At 36.6% G+C, this 21,512-nt stretch overlaps 8 protein-coding genes across 8 annotated transcripts; 4 read left to right on the forward strand and 4 right to left on the reverse strand.

Annotated features, from left to right (window-relative positions):
* Nucleotides 1-3,016: 3,016 nt before the first annotated feature.
* GCK72_001332 (uncharacterized protein) lies at nt 3,017-4,149 on the forward strand (the record flags this gene model as incomplete). The annotated part of the gene is made up of 5 exons (XM_053722921.1): nt 3,017-3,088; nt 3,229-3,327; nt 3,410-3,673; nt 3,740-3,844; nt 3,997-4,149. The coding sequence occupies 5 exons, from the start codon at nt 3,017-3,019 to the stop codon at nt 4,147-4,149; spliced, it is 693 nt and encodes a 230-aa protein (XP_053591566.1).
* Nucleotides 4,150-4,355: 206 nt separating this feature from the next.
* Nucleotides 4,356-5,002, reverse strand: GCK72_001333 (uncharacterized protein; the record flags this gene model as incomplete). Its single annotated transcript, XM_003111215.2, has 4 exons — nt 4,356-4,562; nt 4,609-4,715; nt 4,762-4,845; nt 4,903-5,002. The coding sequence occupies 4 exons, from the start codon at nt 5,000-5,002 to the stop codon at nt 4,356-4,358; spliced, it is 498 nt and encodes a 165-aa protein (XP_003111263.1).
* Nucleotides 5,003-5,660: 658 nt separating this feature from the next.
* Nucleotides 5,661-6,622, forward strand: GCK72_001334 (uncharacterized protein; the record flags this gene model as incomplete). Its single annotated transcript, XM_003111418.2, has 3 exons — nt 5,661-5,747; nt 5,870-5,995; nt 6,116-6,622. 3 exons carry the CDS (start codon nt 5,661-5,663, stop codon nt 6,620-6,622), a joined length of 720 nt encoding a protein of 239 aa, XP_003111466.2.
* Nucleotides 6,623-6,916: 294 nt separating this feature from the next.
* On the reverse strand, nt 6,917-7,807 carry GCK72_001335 (uncharacterized protein; the record flags this gene model as incomplete). The annotated part of the gene is made up of 1 exon (XM_003111136.2): nt 6,917-7,807. One exon carries the CDS (start codon nt 7,805-7,807, stop codon nt 6,917-6,919), a length of 891 nt encoding a protein of 296 aa, XP_003111184.2.
* A 147-nt stretch (nt 7,808-7,954) lies between these two features.
* On the forward strand, nt 7,955-17,123 carry GCK72_001336 (uncharacterized protein; the record flags this gene model as incomplete). Its single annotated transcript, XM_053722922.1, has 24 exons — nt 7,955-8,019; nt 8,561-8,720; nt 8,774-9,095; nt 9,141-9,648; nt 9,693-9,814; nt 9,863-10,092; nt 10,143-10,549; nt 10,600-10,924; nt 10,969-11,057; nt 11,140-11,502; nt 11,551-11,807; nt 11,946-12,397; nt 12,444-12,769; nt 12,816-13,076; nt 13,124-13,529; nt 13,623-14,223; nt 15,022-15,451; nt 15,563-15,707; nt 15,801-16,098; nt 16,144-16,315; nt 16,371-16,459; nt 16,527-16,613; nt 16,664-16,827; nt 16,875-17,123. 24 exons carry the CDS (start codon nt 7,955-7,957, stop codon nt 17,121-17,123), a joined length of 6,528 nt encoding a protein of 2,175 aa, XP_053591567.1.
* On the reverse strand, nt 14,300-14,733 carry GCK72_001337 (uncharacterized protein; the record flags this gene model as incomplete). The annotated part of the gene is made up of 2 exons (XM_053722923.1): nt 14,300-14,472; nt 14,538-14,733. 2 exons carry the CDS (start codon nt 14,731-14,733, stop codon nt 14,300-14,302), a joined length of 369 nt encoding a protein of 122 aa, XP_053591568.1.
* Nucleotides 17,124-17,370: 247 nt separating the features above from the next.
* On the reverse strand, nt 17,371-19,807 carry GCK72_001338 (uncharacterized protein; the record flags this gene model as incomplete). The annotated part of the gene is made up of 9 exons (XM_003111402.2): nt 17,371-17,487; nt 17,616-17,838; nt 17,963-18,099; nt 18,201-18,440; nt 18,618-18,737; nt 18,782-18,991; nt 19,038-19,280; nt 19,443-19,606; nt 19,702-19,807. 9 exons carry the CDS (start codon nt 19,805-19,807, stop codon nt 17,371-17,373), a joined length of 1,560 nt encoding a protein of 519 aa, XP_003111450.2.
* Nucleotides 19,808-20,575: 768 nt separating this feature from the next.
* GCK72_001339 (uncharacterized protein) lies at nt 20,576-21,260 on the forward strand (the record flags this gene model as incomplete). The annotated part of the gene is made up of 4 exons (XM_003111203.2): nt 20,576-20,698; nt 20,741-20,827; nt 20,941-21,075; nt 21,165-21,260. The coding sequence occupies 4 exons, from the start codon at nt 20,576-20,578 to the stop codon at nt 21,258-21,260; spliced, it is 441 nt and encodes a 146-aa protein (XP_003111251.2).
* Nucleotides 21,261-21,512: the final 252 nt, after the last annotated feature.

Here is a 21,512-nt window from a genome sequence, read left to right on the forward strand (position 1 = left end):
ATCTTTTTTGCAAAAAGAATACTTTTCTAACCCTCTAGTTCTCTTTATCTCTATTCCATCTTCAAATCATTCATTTTTTATCAATCATCATCATTCGCGCGTTCTCGGTCTTCCTCTTCTTCTTCTCCGAATCGCTTCTTCTTCTTCATTTTTCTTCATCTTTTCAAAACGAAACGACATCGTTCTTTTTCTTTTTTCCTAATCGACCTTCTTTCTTAGTCTCCCATATCAACTATCGGCTAATTCGGTATTGGTTATTCTTCGATTAGTACACTCTCTTCTTGTCCAGAAACCCTCAAAACCTTTTCTTTTCCACTCCCTTTTCCAACTATCAAACTAATTAAGAGTGTCAATGACCGTTTTCAAGAAAAAAGAAGAAGAAGAAAAAGACGTCAACTGAAATTTGAGAATCCTCATTGTTTCCTAATTTATTGGTTTCAACCGGTTAGTCGGTATTTGAGAGTGAGGAATCACCAAAAAACGTCTCATGTTTTCAAATACTTTGATACCTTCTTCCTAGTATTCACCGTTTTTTAACATTTCTGATCTGTTTATGAAATCGGTGGTAGTACGATTAATCTCATTGGCCATTGGGTTTTTTTTACATTTAAGATTCGTTTCTCGATAATACTTTCTGTCCTGAAAACCTCTTATCCAAAGTTTCCATAATATTATTCGGATTTCAAAGCTGGAAGTTTATTTTTTTGAATAGGACTGTCTTCGGCCCCACCATCAAAAACTGTTCTCACAGCTTTCACATGCTTTTCAATTAAACATGCCCTTTCCAACAATTATTACGATAGATTTATTACACCAGTGTTCTCCACTCAATAAAATATTTTGTGTACCATGAGCAGTTATGACTCACTTTATTCTTTTACTTTGGACTGAGAATGTTCTTTAGAACGGTCTCTCTTTTAACACCATTATCGATAATGCATTTTCCTTTTTTCTCTTCTCTCTATCTCTCCAAAATCCATAATATTTCGTGTTCAATCCATCAGACTATATCATCAGCTGATAACAGTGCCTCCTCTTCACAGGATAATCCTTTATCCATCTTCTGAATATATCCTATTCCACTTTTTGCCTCGTGCCGCCCATTCTCTCCGTTATCTTTGGGTCGCCATCTTCCTTCTATTCTACAATTGTCGCCTCTCCTTTATTCATATCTTCCGAAATTCAGGTTCATCTCTCCTTTCCCAGAAACTGTCAATATCCTCGAACCATTGGAGATGTCAGATCAATCACTGGTTCAAAGAGTGCCGCTACTCGCCTCCTGCTCAAAAGTTAGTCCTTTTCGAATCTCTTGTGAAATAAATGTCAGGTTACGGTAAGAGAATTCTATGGCCAGAAAACTCAGAAGAGTATTAGAAGTTTCAGTGAATATTTGGCTCATTTAATCAATGTAAAAGTGTATTCTAGTAAACAAATATTCTTATCAGAAAAATGGTTGTTCGGTATTTTCTATTTACATTGGTTCACTTTTGTGCCTGTGTTCCTAATCGTTCTTCTTTTTAGCGACTGATGTTCTGATAGAATCAGTGCTAGTAATTTCACCCCCTTGTCTTTTCTATCGAACATTTTTTATTCGGCATCACAATTATTTGAAAAATTTAACCTTCAAATGACTCGTTTTCCAAATTCAACTCAACAAGATCAAACTACTCACAGGTTTACGAATTTTCAGAATAAAATCATTCTCTTCATTTTCGAAGAACTAAAACCCCAAAGCTGACCTTATACCTCATGAAACTCTGAAATCCTTAAATTCAGAAAAACCTTTCCTAGACCCCTCTTTCTATTATGTATTCGAAATAGCTGGTCACTCAAACGTTCTTCGCAATAAACACATGAACATGAATTACTCATTCTCATGCTAGGTCACCAGACTTTCGAACCTTCTCCTTCTCACAAAAGCATTCGAGTAAAAAGCGCCAAGTGAACGGTTTACTGCCTATCCCTCTCTTCTTATGCATCTTTTCTTTCCGCCGATCCAGATAATTCATCCATTCCTCTCTTCCTGTCCCTCGTCCTCGTTTTTCTTTCTTTCCCTTCTTCTACTTTTCCGTCTACTTTGCAATCCTCCTACAGATCCGCCCTGTGAATGTGTCATCATCGATTTGTTATCTCGTTCGTTTTCATTTGTTTTGTCTCGGCTTTTCACTTCAATATCCAATATATTTCGTTTCGTTTCCGGTCTGACTTTATTGAACTATTTTAACCCGAAGATTCCAGCATGATTCATTCTTTCAGCCCCACTGATTTCCTATCAAAAATAATTCTTTAAGCATTTGTAAGGAAAACTCTAATTTCAAATTAACTAGAACTTGACCTTCAAAATGTTGGCATGATGTTTATTCGCTCAACATCATTTGTTTTCATTTAGTTTTGTAATGCATTTTAGAGAAACATTACAACTTTTTCAATCTTACGCTGTCGTATTTGAAAACTTAGAAGACGCTTCAGCACTTTTTGGCGACTTTTTTAAACTCTCATAAACCATTTATTTTTTTCAATGCCTTGAAAAACTTTTAAAAAACAAAACGAATACTCTTGGAAGTGAAATAAACTCAATTACGGAATGAAATCTAAAAACTGTTCGAGACCCACTCCCTTAAATGCCAGCTTGCTCCTTTAAATTTACCATCTCCTATCCGCAGATGTTTGATTTCCTTCAATTTTTTTCCGATTTTCAGGTGAGTTTTTAAGATTTCTGTCGAATTTCAGCAAAGATTCAAGTTTTCCAGTTCTCTATAATTTGTTCCTATCTTCCGGTACCAATAGTATGTAGGTGCGAAGAGAAAATTGTCTCTTGTCTCTAACTTCTATACGCTGTCTCTAGTTCTGCGCAACCGTCCTTCAACCCATTCTTCTTCTCGTCATCATCATTTTCTTCTGAGTCTCTTCTATTCAATTCTATTCGATTTCACCTTTCAACCCTCCCTATTCTAATTCATTTCCTCATTTGTTTTTGATTTATTGATCTTTTTGTATTAAAGAAGGAGTATTCACAATGGATTCGTTCAAAAAATTACAATCGAAAGTGTTCACGTCGGTTAGCTCAATCAGAAAACCTGATGAATCTGTAAGTAAAAATGCGCTAGTGAAAACAATATTAAAAAACACCAACAATTTCATAAAATGGAATTTCGAGTTGAAGGATTTAAAACTAATTTGATTAGTGGAACAGGAGTTTCAAGTTATTCTCGAACTTTAATTTTTTAGCCTGATGAACAACTGTACAACACGAAACGATGCTTCATCCATGTCAACCATTTGTCGATTGCAATCGCTATAGTTGAGCTCTCTATTTTGGCTTATCAGGTAAATTTGAAATTTTACAATTGTGATTCTCATAATTCCAAAACCTTGCTTTTTCATACACATCGAATCATGTTATTTTCAGATCTTCAATGGAAGTTGGATGAACTCGGAGCACGCAATGATATTCATAATTGCTGCCATTCTATTCCTTCTTGTTATCGGCCTCCTCTTCGTTGCTATTTTCTTTCAAATTGGTAATTTTCTGATTCCTCACATCGTCATGCAAATTCTACTCATTCTCTGCTTTCTTGGACTCACTTTCGCCACGCTATACGCACTCTTCCATGGAGCCACGTTCCAGTTATTGGTTGTCATCACGAATCCACAAATTGCTGCCGATTCCATGGTACGTTATTCAGCGAAGAATCGTGTGAATTCAGTTTCTCTCAAACAAATCAATCTCATTTTACAGACGCTCCTGCCTGCTCCGATGATTTCGACTAACGTGGTTTCCGGATTCCTTGTTGGCCTACTCATCATTTTCGCTTTTATCTATATTCTGATTGCTATTTTGAATGTGAGTTCGATATAATATCAAACATTTTCTAAATTTTTACGCGTCGAAGCTTTCGAAACTACAACTGATATTTTGAAGCTGCAGAGCTTGGAAGTCTTCGTTAGCCTTCAAAAATTGAATTTTCAGTCACTAATTCTTTTTCTTTTTTTCAGACATGGTGCATGTACGTTGTAATCGACAGCTATCAACTTCTGAAGGGGCAAAAGAATCAGACAAGAGCACCGTCGGTGGAAGAATATTGTGCGCCAAAGACAATTCAACTCTCACTATATCCCAATCAAATTGTTCAAGCGACAGATTTCTAAACCATTTTCAGTCTTCATTGTCCAAATATGTTTACTAAACTCCCGGTCATTTCATTTTATGTATATAGGTCATCATGTTTCCAGGGTGCAGCTTTAACTGTTTTTGACTTTATACATGTGCTATTTTCTATTACCTTATGTATGAAATTTTAATTTTATTTTTAATAGCAAAAAGTTAAAAACAACTAAAAACAAGTATACTTCTCCTAGTAATCACAAGATCCATCTTTCCATCCATCTCGCCACCGTTCCATTACATCTTTACAGTCAAATTTTGCTTTTCCCGTTTTTTCATTGACTTTGTTATGTAATTGGCACATCCAAAGAGCGAAATCTTGACGACTTTCGACTTTCGGAGGTGATTCCTTCAAGTCTTTCCTCAAATCTTTCGCACAGAAATCACAAGGATATGTCTGAAAATTTGCAAATGATGGCGGATATACGGAAAAATAATCATACCTGTCCCAAAATTGTCATGAAAGATTTCGCTCGACTCTTATCTTCTTCTGTTGGTTTTTCTGGATAATAGACCGACATGGTATGTAATAAATTCCATGTGGATCGGCCTGAACATCTCGGAATTTTCATTTATTTATTTTTCTTTTCTCCCACCTAATTCATCTTTATCAACAGGACATCCGTGCAGTTTTGCTCCTGTGCTTGTGCTTGGTGCTGACGGATTTTTCTCTTCTGCTTCTGGAATTTTATTATTGGATTTCTCTTCCAAACCTGATTCAATAGAGTGAAACACACCTTTTTTCTTCATTTTTTCGGCCATCTCTTTGCCTTTCTTCATCATATCTTCAACACTGACACATGCTCGACACGGCTTTCCATCTGGTCCAATTTCCATTCTACAAGAGAAGAGAATTCATGATGCAAATTGTACAATTAATTGTTAAAAAAGCAAGAAAGTCTAGGAAAACATGAAAGATAAAACATGTGTTTTGTGAACAAGTTCAAAAACAGCAGGGCATTGGTATAATACATATAAATTTATGGAAGAGAAAGTAAATTGATGGTTTTTATTGTCTGAAATATCTTTATTTCTCAAAAAACTTTTTCTGAAAAAAGAGGCGCTGCGACGCTCTGTTTGCACGCGTTAGAGACTGGAAACGCAGAGAGATGAGGAAGTTAGACGAAGCATTGGCGCGCGGGAGATTAGTTGATTTAAAAACATTTCAATAAACTTTTGCTTTTTTTCAAATCATTTTTTCTCTCAACTTTTTGTTGTTTTTCGCTTGCCTCGTGAATAAATAGAACTTTAAAGAAACCAAAATCGTAAAATTTACCGAAAAAAAGAAAAATTTTGAAAAATGATTAAATTCTGAAATGAAGATTTTTCTTTAACCTCTTTTGCTGAAACTCGAAAAAATCTTTTAACTATTTATTTGCGTTTGTTTACATCACTCCAGCTGGTTATACTGATAACAATGCACACTTTTATCAATCGGAAATTTCCCGCATTTAAAGAGAAAATTATAATTTTCTGCAATTTTCAGCGATGCGAGATGAATATCTCAAAAATGAATGAGTTGAAGAGGCAGATCGAGTATGTACTGAGAGGAGATGGTTCAAAATCGAAAACTGCGAAAGATGTGAGTTTTAAAGATAAAAACGAGTTTGTCCCGGACAGAACATTAATCATGTGTTCAAAATCAAATTTTATTCTCGAAATATTATCTTTTGTTAATTTTAAAATAATTTAAGTTTTTTCCAGAAAAATATCAATGAATTGGTCATTCTTTACGACAAATTTGATCATCATGTTATCGAGAAGGAGTATGTTAACGCATATGGAGGATTATTCGAGCTGACGAAGCATATTTTCAAATTAGCCAGAAAAGTAAGTTTTCAAGGATTGTAAAGCAAAAAACTCTAAAGAAAATCCAGATAAGTCTGAATATTGTGCTGAAAACGGATATTTGCAATTTGAATGTTATTTAAACATCATACTTTGTTTCAGGAATTCGAGGAAAATCAAGAAAAATGGGACCAACTTTCGGAACACGAAAAAACTCAGAAAAAAGAAGGGCAGAACAAGAAATTAAAAATCCGTTATCCCTTATTCGAATTATGGGTCCGGCATTTGAAAACGTGCCGCCGTACGCATATGGATTATAACACAGTTCCATGGATTTCATACTGTTTGACTCTTTTAAAGTTCAAATGGATTCAAAAAGACGAAGGAATGGAAATTGAGATATCGAATCTTCTTATGTTATGTTCGATGGCATCTTCAATCCAATGGGCGGAGCATTCACATCTGAAAGCATTATGGGACTTCATGTGGTATCGAGTGGAAGATTCAAAATTAGAAGAAAATATTTTGAAGAACTATGTAGAAATGGCTGTGGAGATGATGAAAAATGTTGATTTTGTGGTTTACGAAGAATCGGCGATCGGAGTGGTCAGAAGAGTAATTGTCACGTTAAAGAATGCGATGAAAGGAATCGACCAGAAAAAAGAGTGAGTTTTACAATCTAAAAATTCACTAAAATGAATTAAAATTTAATTTTTCAAATCAAAGTTGATATTTTTAAGGATTCTTCCAAATTCTTCCAAAAAGTAGAAACCCCTCTGTAACACTCGGAATATTTTAAGAACACGACTTAAAAAAATATTTGTTTATTAACTTCCATCAAAATCGTATATAGATCACAAGGTTACAAATTATCAACAGGAAATATTTCTCAAAACTGGAATTGGATAACTGGAAAATTAAGACAACGGTATAGAAAATTACAATTGAATGAAGATGGTGAAGTTAGTTGGAACATTTTCTGCATCTGAACTCCGAATCGTATTGTGACATCTTGATCCCTGCGCACTTTAAATGAATCCACTCCCCGCAGCCAATGCAGAGGCAGGTTCCAGATCGAGCTGCCTTCAAACAGATTGGGCAGTTGTACTTTCTTTCCTCCTTCTTCTCCTTCTTCGGTTTTTGAGCCACAGAGTTGTGAGAGGACGCCGTCTGGATTTCTTTTTTCATGTGCGTCAGTTTTGATGTACATTCTCTGTTCTTCGCTTGTTGTCCTTGTTTCTTCGTCGCTTCCTTCTTCTTGATGACGACCTCCTTTTCCGAATCCTCGTTGTTCCGTGATTGGCGAACCTCTCCTTTCCTTGCTTTCTCCATCTGTGAGGGATACTCCTCCTCTTCCAGGTCTCTCCAATTCTTCTTCACTGGCTTTGCTCTCTTCTTTGGCAACTCAATTGGAGCCACCACCTCGGCACATCTCCTTCTCTTCACTGGTTTTGCGTCCTCAAAACTTGCGAATCGGTCCCAAACCTCTTTGGCAGCCAAGTAACGCTCTGCAGACTTTTCTGATTGTCTTCTGAGCATAACGTACTCTGGATCAAGCTCTGGGTTACGCCTCAAATCTGCCACGCATTGACCAATTTCTGATAGATCATCGTCAACTTCGTGCTTGATCTCTTTCAGAAGATGAGGTGGAAGGATGTGAGTTGCCCGCTTTCGGCGTGGCGGAAGAGTCTCATCAACCTCTTCCAACTCTTCCTTGATTTCTTTTTTCAACCAGAAATCAGGAGTTGGGATGATGTTCATTCCAACATCTTCTTGTTTCCCGAACTCATCACAACCGGTTTGGTTGTATTCGGAGTTGTGGAGTTCCTCCGTTTTGTTGGAGATGATGGACATTTTTGATTATCGATCTGAAAATTATACCTTCAAAGTTTGAATAAATGAAAAAAAACAACAAATAAAGATTTTTATTTAAATATCTCTAGTTCTTTTCTTTCTATTTTTATATTTAGAAATTCCGAAATCTGGTATAGGGCTGAACAAATGGAGAAGAAGAATAGAAAAGAAGAAAGAAAAACTCAAATGACAGAAAATGTAGAAAAGAAAGAGTGAATGAGGAAAAATGAATGTGATGTGACTCGCGCATATAGAATCTATATTATGGATACGCGACGCGAAGATACAGTACGCAACGCAACGCGACGCGAGAATACGGTAAACGCGAAATTAAAGAGAGGGGTCGATGACCCCGTCATGTATTGTTGCGCTCAGAGAGTTTATAGCCAACGCGGAATATTGGAAACTCGTACTTATACTCTGGGCATTTGTGCGTTAGCTCAGGCCGATGTTGACAGTGGAGCGCCTTTGCTAGTTTTCTGGAATGAGACTTGTCTGGAAAAAATGACTATACGGAATCTTATACATACTATATAGGCTACAGGAAGAAAAATTAGTTGATTCTTGCAGATTAGAAACTATAGAATGTGAATTATATTCTCTTCTTCATGCTTCAAATTCAAAACTGTAGGTGCTGTAGATTGAATTCGAACCCTCAATCTCTGGAATATGAGTGAACCTGATTGAGTTCACCAACACTTACAAAAATAGTTATTTCTGATAATAAAATTATGAATAACATCTGACTTACAGATGGTCCCAGAAACGAAAGTACTCGGTTGTGCTCATCTTGTCATATGTCGTTCGCCGCTGGGGATTGGAAGCACGAGATTTGATTCTACGAGAAGTTTTCGAGCTGACCGATAATATGTTCTCACTTATTTCAGTAGAACATAATAATTCGCAATCGAAGGTTCGTTTGAGGAAACAGATCTGCAGGAAATCAGACTTTCAACTTTATTCCAGGTTTGCATGATGAAACTTGTGGATGATCTCGTAAAGTTGGCAATGATCGACACAAGCAGAGGACATCGTACCATCTCTGAAAAAACAGAAGAAAATATTCGGAATTTGGTGAAAGCCGGAATAAATGAATGTTTGAAGTCCATTCTCCGACAGTTCTCACAATCTTCCTCTTTCGTGGTTCTGGAAGAATATATTCGATATGTGGCAAAGTGGTTTTTGGCTGAAAAAAGGCTCGACTCAGGTGGTGGAATGATGGATGAATCTTTTGAATCAACAAGAAGCGATGAGACGAAGAAGGAACGAAATGAGTTATCACTGGAAGGTTGGACATCTTTTTCTTTTCATTAAATCTCGGTTTCTTTTTCAGGTCTTATCCATCTTTCTTTCGGTGCCTCCACTCCCACTAAATATGCCGCTTGGAACGTAGCTATTCAGATTCTCAATGAAATTCTGAAAAGTCGAAGATGGGATGCTAGAACCGCAGAGAAAATCCTCTCTATTTTGTGGGGAAAACGAAAATTGTATCAGTCGGAAAATGTTCGAATCTCTTTTTGTTCCTTCCTATCCACATCAATTTCTCAAAATCTTAAATTCGGTGAAAAATCGGTCCCGTCAATTGATTCGATTCTCAAATATTCTCTATCCCTTATGCCGAATATGATATCACTTCCGAATGCTGCATTGCTGACAGAAAATATTCTGAAGTACTGTAGTAACCTTGTGCCAAAAGGATCAATTCAATTGATATGGGATACTGTATCAAGGACAAGTCCATCTTCCTTTGAAGTGGTCCGATTGTTGTCAGCGATGATTTCATATACAGAGTTTGACGAAAATGGAAGATTTGCAAATGATGAGAATGTAGGACGTTGGAGGTAAGATTGATTTGATAATTCAAAAGTACACTTATCGTTTTTAGTCTTCGAAAAGACATCATCGAATGGCTTCTTGTCGATCCAAATGTTCATTGTCACAAATTGATCTATGAGTTATGTCATTATCATCCAATTTTTTGTTACGAAAGTGAAGAACCGTGTTCAGGTCAGAGACACTAGATATACATAATACCATACAGTTAATCTTTTTTAGACGACGAGCTGCTTCAAACGATGAAGTTGTGTAAATTGGTCACGCCTTCGGAGATATCTTCAGAAGTAACAGAACCACCATCTAGAATACATGATGCATACATTCAAGAAATCGTGAACTATGCAGATGATAAGCTGAAAAGCCTTCTCTCGGCCGAGGTTACACTTCCTGTATTTTTGTTGAGTTACGAGTTCTCGCGGAAGTTTCCTGATGTATTCTTTGATTTTGACGTATGAACAAACCTGAAATAATCTAAATCTCTAATGTTTTAAATTTCCAGAGAATATATCAAAGACTTCCTCACATAATGAATGAACTCAATTGCAATGAATTTCTTCAATCTGTCAAACATATCTCCGAATGGCCTCAAAACTTGGAACTCCCCATGCAATTCGTCCCTTCCATAGATTGTAAAATGACCTATTTCCTCAAAAACCTTCATAATCAACTTCTTGATTTGGGAAAATTTGAAGAAAGAGCGAAAGAAATAATCGAAACTCTCGCCGAGCATTCAAAAAAGTATCCTAGAATCTGTGAAAAAGTTCAAAAGTCGATGCAAATCAATCGATTTGTTAAGAAATTCATTCTGGAAAACAACGGAGACCCGTATGAAATGACGAGTAGATACGAGAAGTTCTCGTTTTTGTTATCACATCGTCATTTGTTGGGCACGAGAGAAATAATAATGTAATGGGTGTCTGAATTTTCCGGAATAGTTTTCAAAAAACATTTTTTAGGTCTCGATCTACGAAACTTCTAGAAGAAGAAGCAATTACAGGAGCTGATCTATTCATATTCGAAAAGTTAACTTCGTCTACTTGTCTCCGTAACATCACCGGATCTCGTAAACTTGGTGGCTATGAATTAGATGCTCACACTGTCTCAAAATGTGCTGAACATATGGCATTTGATGAACGAAGTCTCAAAATTTACATGAGATCTCTGAAAAAGTCGCCGTTTCTGGCACAAAATATTGTGAGGACTGTGTTGGAAAATGGAGAAATGTGGCATTTACACGGAAAAATGTTGAAAAGTGTCATGAAGAATGAGCCATTATTAACGGTAAGTAGATACTGAAAAGTCTATAGTAGACTATACTATTTCAGGTGTGCATCGCTACGATTCCTAATATGGTACGGTATCTGAAGATATATCAAGTTCATTTCCGTACTAAACTCAAGGCTGTTCAGTTTTTGTAAGTTTCTCCGTCTGTACGTTTGTTTGCTGAGAAAACGTTACCAGCTATTTATTGAAGTTTTCATCTGATTCTCTTTCAGAAATCTCGACAAAGATTCCATGACTTCTTGTCAAAAGTATCTACTAAAATCCAAACAGAACAGTCATTTCATTACTCCAAACAACCTGACAGCTCTATTTGGATGCGAGAAGAAGATGTGGAAGAGGCTCATTTTTCAGTTTTGGAAGCTTTTCGAGCAGGAAACTGCACTCGTGTGTGAAAAGTTGCATACATTTGCATCTGAATGTGTTGACCTCGGTCTCAAGCATTTGTTAGTAGAGCTTCTGAAAGCATTAACAAGTAGCGAATTCTGTCAAAAAGTGATAATGAACAATCACCTCCGAACTGTCTTTGAACTAACTTATCGTTCAATTTTCTTAGTTTTGACGAAAGATAAGTGCAGGTTTGTTCATATTGGAGCTAGATTGTTACTCATTATATCTTATTTCAGCCCCGAAATCCTGGAACTGTGTGAAGACCATAACCTTCGTTCCGATCTCTTTGAGCATCGAATCAAATGCGTTCCGCCTCACCACGTTGCAGATTTCGAACGATTCCAAATGAAAATATCATTAGCTATTGAACATTTCTTTACATTTGGAACTGAATCGGATTCGGTAGATATGATGAATTTCGGATTGATCGAGTTCTACAAACAACTCAACGATAACTTGACAGAAGATGCGATCAAATCTAATGAAAAAAGAAGTAAGTAAACGAGGAATTCTAAATTCATTTCGGGCAACTTTGTTTCAGCTCATGATTCTAGGTTTTTGAGTGTTATCAGTTACTATTTATCATTTGAACCTAGTTTTTTTTCCTTAAAATCCACAATCTCTTCTTCAGATATTTACCTAGTGGATAAACTCTCCACAATATGGCTTGCACTTCCATCAATGCGTTCTCATATTCGTCCAATCGTTGCAAGATTCAAACATGTTTCACCTGCATGGACTCATTTCCCCCAACCACCACACATCCCAGCAACTGAAAATACCTTCACATGGAAGCTACGTTTTCATATAACACTGAAAATGATGAAAACGACACAATGGAAATCTGGAGAATTCGCCACATGTATTATGTTGTTTTTGACAAGTTTCGATGGATCATATCTGAAAACGAATTTGATCGAAGAACGACAGATAGCAAGATTGAAGAACGAGACGAAACGCAATGTTTTGTGTATTTTGAGTAAAATTTTGAGACGTGAGACAGCAAAAGAAGCAGGAAAGGAGGATGAATTTGTTATTGAAGAATCATTTTTTGAGGCCATTACAAGATCGGCTAGCTTATTCGTAAGTTTTAAGAAATAAGTCAGTAATTTTTTTTTCAATTTTTCAGCCAGATGTTGCTGCTTTCACTGTTCCATTCCTATTCAAACTTTGTGTTGATTTCAAACAAAACATTGATTTTGCGACATCGAAGTTGCTTGCTTGTCTGAGAGGAGTGCAACAAGAGGACCAACAAGTTGTATACTGTTTGGCGGAATGTGTTGATTCGATTGGTTTGAATGCTATTGCCAGATACGAACGAATCGATTTGGAGAGTAACGAATTGGTTTGGAAGGGCCAATTCAGACCTCAATATTACTTTTTATTGGCTCGACTGTTTTTGAGACATGGATATCGGACACATGCGTTCGCCATCGCAAATATACTATTTGATAGGTATCATTTTCAACTTTTTCAACGATACAAAATTTCTAATTTCCAGATTATCCTCTAAAAAGAGAAACGTCATGATGATCAATCGAATCACTCTGAATGGAATTGAAAATTCAGATGAATTGATCGAACTTCTCGTAGACATTTACGTTGCTGAAAATAACTCAACAGCACTTTCCTCCCTTCCACCAGGAGTACAAAATCGGCCAGATGTCAGACAAGTTATCTATAAAAGTTCAAAAGAATGGAAGAGATTAATCTCTTCAGATCAACTGAATTCCAGAGAATCTACTATCATTCAGTGGATGTGGTAAGGCGAACTATTTTTAGATTTGAGTTAAACGTTTTTCTTTCCAGTGGCCTTCCATCAAATCCCTCCAAAAACGATAAATATCTGGATTCAATTCTCCGATGCCATTTCAATGAATACCCCAAAATTCTAGAATCTCCTCTGAAATTGGTTTATTTCTCACTATTCCATCAAGCAATTGGCACGGAAATTCCATCAGAAATCTCTGATTATTTCTCAAAAATGGTTCAGAGCCCGACGATTGATGAAATGAGACTTATGATGATTTCAAACAATACAGCGAATTTCGAACCAGAATCCATTGAAGAACACGTGATTGAGGCGATTCGGAATTTGAGAGAAACTGTTATGTGGAGAGAAAAATCATCAATGGAGCACGTTCATGATGTGAATTTGAATACGAAGAAGATGGTGAAGTTAGCAGAATTACTCACAGAGAATAATGCATACGATGTAAGTTTTTTAAGACGAAGATCCTGGAGACATAGTTGGCGAAATTCAGCATTTGTCAGGTTGAAACTTGATCAATCAGTAAACTTCTTTCAGGCAGCAATTCTTCTTCTAAATTCGTGGGAAGAGGAATGTCTCAAGTGGAAAATTCCTACAATGATTGATGTCGATATAATCAGAATTTGCAAGGAATATGTGACTTGTCAATCCGGAGATGCAAGAATGGCTGAAATCAATTTACGATCTATGCAACCAAGTATCGCATCCATGACTGATGTGGCATTGGCTGAATGGACAATAGCTCTCAGTAAGATCACAATTGAGTACCGAAACAATCTCGAAGAAGGAATCCGAATTCTGGAATTCGGATGCAGGAATTTAGAGAAAAAGAACTCATTGAACGCACGTCTGAAAGTGCTTCTGAAGTTCCACTCCGTTTGTATTGGACAATTGTCCAAACTCGAGGAATATTTGGAGACAAGAAGTTATCGAATGAAGAAAGAAGTTATCTCTGAATTCGAGAAGCAGTTGGCAGCTCCACGTGTGCAACGTGGCAATTCTAGAGACGAAGGATCGAATCGAACGATACAGCGTGTCAGAAAAGAACAACAAATCGAGAAGGCCGATGTGGAGAAAGTAGAGAATTTAGTCTTGTCGGCAGCACGGAAAGCGGTTTCGTCAGCTTTTCAGGCTCTGTGTAAGATTTTTAAAAGTGTTTTTCTGAAAAAAAAATTACAAGAACTTCATGAAATCTTTATTATAATTAATTAAAATTAGAAAATCACAAACTGAGCTTTAAACATATAATAAGACGGGAATCCCTTTATAATCATAGTCTCCACAGTAAGCGTCGGATACTGCGTTTTGAATATCACATATTTTTTGTCAGCGCGGGCCTCGATCACTCTTCCAGCTTTAAGAGTTAGTAGAAGTTCGGCGTATTCAACTGAAATACAAAATTTAGTTACTGTTGCTGGGTGGGTCTCATTTTCCAAACTCAGTTCCACTCACTGTTGTTGAGAAAAGCTCTCTGAGCAGTGTCATAGTAGAAAACTTCTATCGTCAGTAATCTCAATTCGTCTCTATTCCTTTGTGCTATGAACTTGTTAATCTTGTTCTGGAACCGAGTTGCAATTTCCATTGGGCTCTTCTTTTTGTTGTTTTCTCTTAGGAAGTATCCATTTGCGTACATCGCGAGAACTAGCATAAAATATTATTAAAACATGACATTTTTCTAGTAAATCAAAAGAAATTGAGAAAAAAGTGTGACAAGTCGGAGTCCTTTCGAGGCTGATATGAACAGTGGTTATTCGATTAGGACACTTTCTCTCCACTTTCCGTGGACAGGGGGAGGTATTTTATGATTGGGGTTTTATGATTTTATGACATAAAACTTTTTTTCTGAAAAATGAAAACGACAAAAATGACTGATAACAACTAAACAGAAATGAACTGTTGTCTTTATGTGTACCCGAGTGTATCATATGTTTTTCAGCATGTATAAGTCAACTTGACGATGATCAAGAAGCCATTCGTACCTCTTCTCTTATCATCTTTCCATTGATTGACGTCATCTACAAATACGAACAAGATCAAGGAGTCGTCAATCTTCTACGTGACCATTCGAAGACTCAACTTCCTTCAAAACTGTGGTTATGTGCCACGTCTCACCTCGCTTCGAAATGTTTCTCTCCTGAGAAATCGCCGATCACCAGATACCTTTCTCAAATTCTTTGTCACCTGATCTACGACTATCCGTATCATGTATTGCATACCATTCTAATGTATGAATACGAAAAGAATGGATCAGAAGTCAGACACTTTTTGAAGCAGATATACAGTGCCAAAACGAATAGAGAAATGAAAGAAGTCGCAAAGTTGAAGCAAATTGTTGACCTGATGCGGGAGGCTCATTCTGCTTATAGGTGACTTTCATCATTGAATACTTGGAGAATTTCGGTTTCAAATAGATTAATCGAAATTTATTTCATTCAGAGAACAATCCAGAACAAGTTTGTAATTACTTCAATTTACAGAGAAATCGCCAGTCTTAATGTCAAAGAAAATGTTCGAATTCAACGAATGGAAGTGAACGGAAAAACAGTTCTCATGTGGCCGAGCGAGTTAAAAATTTTCAAATGTAAACTTCATTTGTTGCCGATTCCCACGATAACACAAAAGGTACAGTAACCTGGAGCAAAGATGTGATTCATTTGCAAATGTTTGCTAGAAATATAGGCATTTCTGCGAAACAACAATATCTCCTCATTTCAGATTGGATGTCCCGGTGACCTCTCCACGACAAATCTGATCACTTGGAAGTCCTGGAAGGACGTTTTCACCATTGCAGATGGTCTCTCTGCTCCAAAAATTTGGGAAATTCAAGGAAGTGATGGGAAATGGTATAAGACAGTATGGAAGAAGGATGATGTTAGACAAGATGTTTTGGTCGAACAAATGTTTGATGTGACGAATAATATGCTTGAAAAGAGAATGTTACGGACATATAATGTAGTGCCGCTCGATACGGAATGTGGAATTATTGAATTTTGTGGAGGCACTGTTAGTTTGAGTGAGTGAGATCTGAATGTTGAGATCTGAATGATCATATTTCCAGAAGAACTTTTGTGTGGAACGAATCGATTAGGAGGTCTTCATCACGAATTCAATCCTAAAGAGCCTGGCGCAATAAAAGTGTCACAACAGATGAGAGAAGTGCAAATGGGCTCAACAGAGGTTCGGCGAGAAATTTTCGTCGACATTTGTAAGCAATATTCACCAGTTTTTCGGTAAGAATATTTTCTTCAGTTTAAAAGATGAAATAATTCGAAAATGCACTTTCAGACACTTTTTCTACACTAACTTCCCGACTGCTCACATATGGAGAGAGAAAATTATTAATTATCGACAGAGTTTGGCAACGTGGAGTGTTGGTGAGTAGGCATTTAGCAGATTTATATAACTTTGAAATGGAAAGAAATGAAACATGTTGTATTTCAGTATGCTACATCGTCGGCCTTGGTGATCGCCACGCATCAAACATTCTATTCGATGAGAAAGAGTGCACATTTGTGCATATTGATCTAGGTGAGTATAGTATCAGCAAACATAACTGAAATTTCATTCCAATACTTCAGGTATGATTCTCGAATACAGTAAACGATCACTACCAGTTCCTGAACAAGTTCCATTTCGAATCAGTCGAGATGTTCTCGATCCAATACTGATTGAAGGAATAGAGAATGGACAACTGGCTGAGGATTGTACTCAAATCATGGAGAAGTTGAAAGAGAATGGAAAAGTAAATTAAATTAATTAAGATCGTTTGTAAAAAAAAACTTTTTCCAGGTGATCCTCGGTGTCGCCTCTGCTCTCCTTCGTGAAACCATGACGAATTTCCGGGAAGCAGACCAACAAATAGGACGTCCATCCTACATTTCTGAAATGGCCATCGGACGTCTTCGAGATAAACTGCGAGGAACGGACGATGGTGTTACGGCTCAATCTTCCAATCTCCAGATTCGACGTCTTCTGAGAGAAGCAACAAATGCTGATAATTTGTCGAGAATGTTCTGTGGATGGATGCCGTTTTTGTAATCTTTTGTTTTCGATTTCAGATATTTTCAGTTTTAACCTCCCCAGTGTACAATTGTTATACCTCTTTTTTTCTTTTTTTTTTGCCCCGTTTTCATCCGATCTTATCAGTGTAATCACTTTTCCGGGTTTTTACCATACCAATCTGTTGAATGTTTTCCCTCAAGATTTCCTAAAAGTGGTTCTTTTTAGTTGCATTATATCATTATATCCAGCATTCATAATTCATTTGATGAAACGTTTATATAGTTTAGTTCGAAACTTCAACTGCTTCTCTTTCCCGATGACGGAGCTTGGTGAACACATCTCCAATATGAGTGAAACGATGGAAAATTCCATTCGGATCGATTTCATGGACTCCAGATTCCTGAATAATAAGTGAACTGATGAGAAACAGAATTAGCACGTATTTCTTCTTGCTCTTTGACAAAATACGTGCAAGAAAACTATCTATTTCTTGCTTGAAACATAACAAAAAGTACCGGAAACACAAACCTCTTTGAAAATTTCAATAATTCTCTTTGAACTGATTCTCTCGTCTGTGTCATATTGTCTACTTTGGTCGAAAATTGTCTGAATGAAAGTGGGAACTTCGACATCAATTGTCAACTGAACAGTCTTCGAAATGATCGCTTTTCGAAGTTCATTTCCACGCAATCCACATGATTCGAATGGAGTTTTTCCATCAGTGTAAACTTCATAGATGAGGGCGCCGTAACTGAAATCAGCCACTTTCGAAGTGTTATTTCAATTGAAAATATTTTTTCTTTTCTAGGTTTTAAGTTAGGTGAAAGAGCTAATCAGTCTTCCGGTGCTTCGTTTCTACCAAGCAATTTTCCAACCTGTAAACATCCGAAGAAGTACTGTACAATCCCTTTTTGAGTGTCTCCGGAGCCATATATTTGACTGGAAGACATCCACCTTTCCGTTCTTTTATTGCAACTCCCTTCACGGATAATCCGAAATCAGAGATCTTTAGCTGAAAAAGTATCGAAAAAGTAAGATAGCATCTTCGCATTTTACCCGATTCCTTTTAGTTTCTGTAGTTATGAAAATGTCTTAATCTTTTCTAAAACTCACAATTTTCTTTGAATTCAACAAACAATTTCTTGCTGCAATATCCCGATGAATGACATGTCTTCCGTGCAAATAATCTATTCCACATGCTGCATGAAACAAGTAAAGTATTTTATCTTCTGGAGGGACTTTAGAATCTTTCGATAGAAGAACGTCTTCTAATGACGATCCATCACAGAATTCCATCACTATCATTATTGGTTCTTTCATTGTACAAACGCCATAGAATTTGATAACATTCGGCTAAATAGTAAACGGCTTTTCAGATGAATCACTGTATCTTTGTGTTGACATTCTTATCAAACTAGAAACACTAACCAATTTGGGTGTTTAACATGTTATATACAAATGAAGATTGTCAACACGGTGAGTATACTTTTAGGGATACTAAAAAAATAACAAAAGTTTAAAAAAGCTCACATGAGACAGAGTCAACATCACATTGGCCTCCTTCAAAAACAAAATCTTCTCATTTGCGGATAGATGATTCTGATGTAACGTCTTCACGGCTACAGTAACCGGTGATGTGAAGACTGAGGTCTGAAAGAGTCTAGGTCAATATATGTGGTCCAGATGTCCCTCACTTTCAATTGTCCCTTATGAACTTCTCCAAACTGTCCTTCTCCCAATTTCTTATTGAAAGTAACTTGTTCATTATTCAATTGCCATCCATGTCTCGCCAATCCACACACTAATGTCATGTTTTCGTAGATTGGTTTGTGATTTAATTTGTGATAAGCAATGAGTTCACACACCGATTTGAAAGCGTACTTCTTTGTCCAATACAACTTTTTCTGAAATGTTCGCATGGATAGAAGAGATTTCTCAATCCTCTCTCACCGTTTTCGTTCTCTTCACTAAAATATGAACATTCTGATAATGCCATCTGATACTTATCACATATGCAATTCTTTTCCCTATTTCAGTCATTCGAATCAGAAAATCTCCATGATTACTCAACATTGCCTCGCATTCAGTTCTGCCCATGAACCCGTGATAAAACGGGATATTGTCAATGTTATTCTCAACTCGACCCACTTCATCCGATGGTACTTCTACAAGTTGTTCTCGTGGTTTTGGTGTCTGAAGATATGAAAAAAGAGAATCGAGAAACACATAAGAACGAATATGGCCCCTGGCACAGATGAAAACACGTAACTGTCCTTTTTTGGTTACCAAAAGCGTTTTTCTCTAACAGCTCAAAAGAACAAAAGCTTTTTCTGAATCTTCTCTCTCGTCATTCACCTTCAACTCATCATTTTTTGTTTCAGATTCTGCCTTATTGAGTATTCCCGGAGTCAGAGGTTTTCCAGGTGTAATTGCAGGTGTCATAGGTGTCGGTTGAACAATTAATTGAATTGGAGTCTTTGCGAGATTATCAAGTGCCACGTTTCTCTCTTGTATGGTTTCTAAAGTTTATAGTATTCGTGTCACACATTTCTACATTTCTGTTATTTCAGTCAGGTTGTAGCAATGCAACAACTTTTCAAAAAGTTTACGGTACCTCCTGTTTTCGTCTCCTCACTTTTTGCTGTATTCGTTGATGGATCTTTATCATCGGACTGAGTCGATTCCGGTTGTAACTCTCTTTTAGATCTTTTTGATGGCATTTTTTGAGAAAAATTGAAAAACTTCGGGAATAAACTTTATACAATTTTCACGACAAACACGGTTTGTCGTACGTCCCGAACCTTTGAATAGTGTTCGTTTAAATTAATATTGTTTTTAATTTTTAATGTTTCTTTTTTAACATTTTCTGTTTATTCAAATTTGTGATTAATAATCAGTGATTTTTATTAATCACACTGATTATGTAATTTCACTGCGAGCTTAAAGATATTTTGAAAATTAAACAATCGCTGCGAAACCACGATTCAATAAGAGCGATGTGCCTTTAAAATAATTAATAAAAACTATGAAAATGCTATTCTCACTTGAGTAACATCAAAAACTTTCTTTATTGCAACATGATAAATGTGTAATATAAATTTTCTTCTGAGTTTTATATCGTTTTCTTGATAATTTTTGTTAAAGTATGATTTTCAGAACACTTTCCCACGGGTTACTGTAGATTGTTTGTGGCGCGAAGATGATGAATTTGAACTGCAAGCTTTTCACAGTTCTAAACAATTTGATGGATTTTGGGCATCTTTTTAAAGTAATTTTCAACATTTCAATTCAACTGAGTATATTTTATGGCAAAGTTGCATCCTCGCGAATGTTTTTCTAATTTTTTTCAATGAATTTACATAAAATGTCTTGTTTTTCAGCGGTAGACTCCAAGAGTCCAGCTATACCCAACGCGGGAAGGTTAAAGGCTGGTCGCCTATAAAAATGAAAAGTAAGTTGATTTTTCTTTTCTTCAAAAATCGACTGAAATGTGTAAATATGTAAAATTGTTTTCAGGCACTACAAGAGCTCCGAAACAAGGACATCGTCCTAGAACAACTTCAGGATCGGTTCTGAAGCCGCGTGAGGAATTGTTAAGAGATTCGATACGGGTGAGTTGAAACTAACAATAATGAATTCAAAATTAATTTCAGTGCCAAGTCTCTTACGAGCCCTACGTCTTGATGTCTAAAGAGGAAACATGGGAAGAAGCGATTCGTTTGGCGACCAGTCTTGAGAAGGTTTGTAACATAAACCCAGATTCCAACAAATGAAAACTAGGAATGAAAATATCTCGAAGACATCTTTTGGAGATCAGTACTTATTTTTGTTCACGCAATGCGACATATTTCAGAAACCAGATGTTGTAAGAAAGGCGATATACAATCGCAGACACTTCATCAACAGAAAAATAGAGGATGGTTTGGTCAAATTCCAGGTTCTTGATCCAAGATCGCCAATCATCAACGACATAGCTGAGAAAGCTCAGGTAAAACTACGAATGTTTTTTTTTAGCATGGATCATCTTGACAGAAACCCAATTACAATAGCTGTTCAAATTCTATTCATCAATTACAGACCATCACTATCAACGTCGTCCACTTCTTGGAAACTCACTACAAGAAAATATGCGCACAAATAAATGCAAAGATGGAAATCCAACAGACTGCATGATGCATTAAACTCACTTCTAGGCGATTCGCCGAAAAAAGAAAAATAACCGTTTTACAAGGAATTAATTCCATCTCATCATTTCTTGAAATATATGTTAACATTTTTCAACCTTACCATCTCTTCTTGTTAACCCCGACACATCCCTACTTTTTTATATCAATGTCTCACGAGGATTTCCATTCTGTTTAACTTGTTTTTACCTCGCTTTTCTCACCCAATTCCTCTATTTTTTCCGCACTTTTTACTGCATTC

The sequence above is a fragment of the Caenorhabditis remanei genome, chromosome I (genome assembly GCF_010183535.1).
Source record: "Caenorhabditis remanei strain PX506 chromosome I, whole genome shotgun sequence".
Taxonomy (NCBI): Eukaryota; Metazoa; Nematoda; class Chromadorea; order Rhabditida; family Rhabditidae; genus Caenorhabditis; species Caenorhabditis remanei.